This window comes from Penaeus monodon, chromosome 30 (genome assembly GCF_015228065.2).
Source record: "Penaeus monodon isolate SGIC_2016 chromosome 30, NSTDA_Pmon_1, whole genome shotgun sequence".
Lineage (NCBI taxonomy): Eukaryota > Metazoa > Arthropoda > Malacostraca > Decapoda > Penaeidae > Penaeus > Penaeus monodon.
This window is the reverse complement of record NC_051415.1, coordinates 35,531,519-35,533,947: the sequence shown is the minus strand read 5'-3', so window position 1 is coordinate 35,533,947 and position 2,429 is coordinate 35,531,519. Positions and strand designations below refer to the sequence as shown.

Genomic DNA, 2,429 nt, shown 5'->3' with positions numbered 1-2,429 from the left:
GACTTTTCACTTCTTTTTTGTCATTTTTTATTCATATATTCTCTTGAGTCTGTAGAAATTCCTGCAGCATTTAAGTTATATTCACAATTCCACTACCAAATGATTATGCACATTTAAATGTCACAAAAGCATTGACAACATGGCATATGTGTGACAGTGCCAGAGCTTTGTAATTTGCTCTCTTCAAGTATATATATCTGCATATCTGTGGATGATGATTGTTCCTCAACTTGGAACATGTTTGGTGAATATTCATTATAAGAAAAAAGTTATCAAGTATTTACTTTCTCATTTGTGGAAATGCAAATATTCATGTATATTTCAGATAATGTTTTGCGAGACTTTTCAAAAAGTTCATGCAAAGATAAGCACTTACGATATAAAAGATATCCAAGTAAGTGATGATGTGCTCTTGTGTTCTTTCAGGTTAAAGGGAAATATTGTTAAATAAAGCAGAGACATGCTTTACCCTTGTGTTGATGAAAAATTCCTGGATTTTAGGCTGATTTTTAAACTTGTAAAATATGATGTTTGTTTGAAATAGTTTTGTTTTCCACATTCACAATTTGGTCGTAACCTTTTTAAAGGAACTTTATGAAGTGAGTTGGACATTACCAGACAAGTTCCATTAAATCTATTTTTTCTATAGCTACATGCTGTATGTGTGAATAAAGTTTAAATCATATTTTTTTTTACATGTCAGCAAAACATGTTAGCAAAATATGTTTATTATTTGCTGCTCTGAAGGAAATTTAAGGGTCTTTGTATTTTATGCCTTAACCTTCCTCTTGTCCAAGCTTTTGCTTGCTGTCTTAGTTCCTTTTGTTGTGATTCAAATCCAAAGCTTTATGGTCAAAGTTCTCAGTATCATAAATTTTCCAATATGGAATTTGATGTGTTTGAAATAGTCTTTGAATGTAGACCTCTTTTTAGACCCTTTTTGATGAATGCATGACAGTAGAATTCTCCTCTGCATTCTGTATATTAGGAATAGTGAAGAAATAAGAAATTGGTATTTGTTTCCTGTCTCATGTAGAAACCACATCATACAAGTAGATTCATTTAAATACAATTACACATTCCAGTAGTTCTTTCTGTAAACATGAATTAGCACTTGCCTTCTCTAGGAAACTGTTAAGTACAGTCTTTTGTAACTTACAGCAGCAGTGGATGTAAGGATTCTTAAGCTGTGATCTTATAATTTTGAAGTTGATAAATATGGGGAAATGATAATTATTTGAATTATGGTAAATAGTTTCTCCTATTTAGTGGAAAGCAATGAGATATTCCTTGATAGGATTGCACTTAGGCTAATAGGGTTCTGATTTACAAAATAGTTGTTAGCATGTATAATGTGGCTGCTACGGTATTCACATTATATTATTCTCATGGTATGTTTACCCCTTCCCTTTTACAAGGCAGAAATAGGAGTATTTTCTAATATTAAAATGGGTAGTATCTGGTCATTGCTCATATTTACAATGTTTTCAGAATAGTTATTCACTCAAATTTGAAGTGATATATACAATGTTAAATACACATGTTTGCATATAAATTTATGGAGAGACTGCAAATAGAAAGACATATTGAAATTATTTGTAGTGTGTGACTTTTCTCATTATTTTTCTATTAGTGATATATTTCATGTTAGGTAATGATTTTATTCGTGATCTGTATTTGTGTTCTCCATAAGTAGCTAGCACAGGAGTAGTGACTTCCACTTCCCCCACAGCCCCATCTCGCCCTGCCCCAGTGCGTGAGTGCCACCGCCGCACCCACTCTCACTCTGCTGCCACAAGGAGTGACTCAGGCTCACGTTCCCAGCAGAGCCAGTCATATCATGTAGAGCTGTCGAACACACTGTATGGGGGAGACCTGCGCACACCTGACACCCCAAGCCTTATGACGCAGAGCATGGACCCAGCTATCCTGTCGCAGTTGGCTGGTAGTGGCCCCAGAGGGCAAGTGGACCCAATGTCACTGAGCCTAGGGGCAGAGCAGATGTCTCGATCATTGGGCATAGATCCCATGTCCCGGTCAATGGGTGAAGAGGAGATGAAGCGTTGCCTGGAGTTGGACCCTATGACACAGAGCCAGGGCCCAGAGCAGCTAGCTCGAAGCTTGGCACAACCTGAGCCCTGTGGTGGACTGATGACACGCAGCTTGGATCTAGGCCCGATGACCAATGGGGAGGCAGAGGTGTGGGGTGAGCGCACATTACTACCACCCACTGGCCACCCCAGGCCTACCAGCCTCTTTGGGGATGAGAAGGACCTGGTGCTGGAGGATGTGACAGCCCAAGGTACTCCCCCTGGACTTTGTAGTGCTTCTTACCGCAAGTATTCACTGCTATTGACATCACACAAATGGCTGTACAAGACTGCATTTTCAACTGGTGAAAAGAAATTAATGTTGGTGTCATTTTCTTA

At 38.3% G+C, this 2,429-nt stretch overlaps 1 protein-coding gene across 1 annotated transcript in view; it reads left to right on the top strand.

Annotated features, from left to right (window-relative positions):
* Nucleotides 1–2,429, top strand: part of LOC119592749 (PHD finger protein rhinoceros-like) — a 63,459-nt gene that overhangs the window by 34,931 nt on the left and 26,099 nt on the right. The window contains 1 exon segment of the mRNA XM_037941684.1: nucleotides 1,733–2,302. Coding sequence (XP_037797612.1) covers nucleotides 1,733–2,302 — 570 coding nt within the window.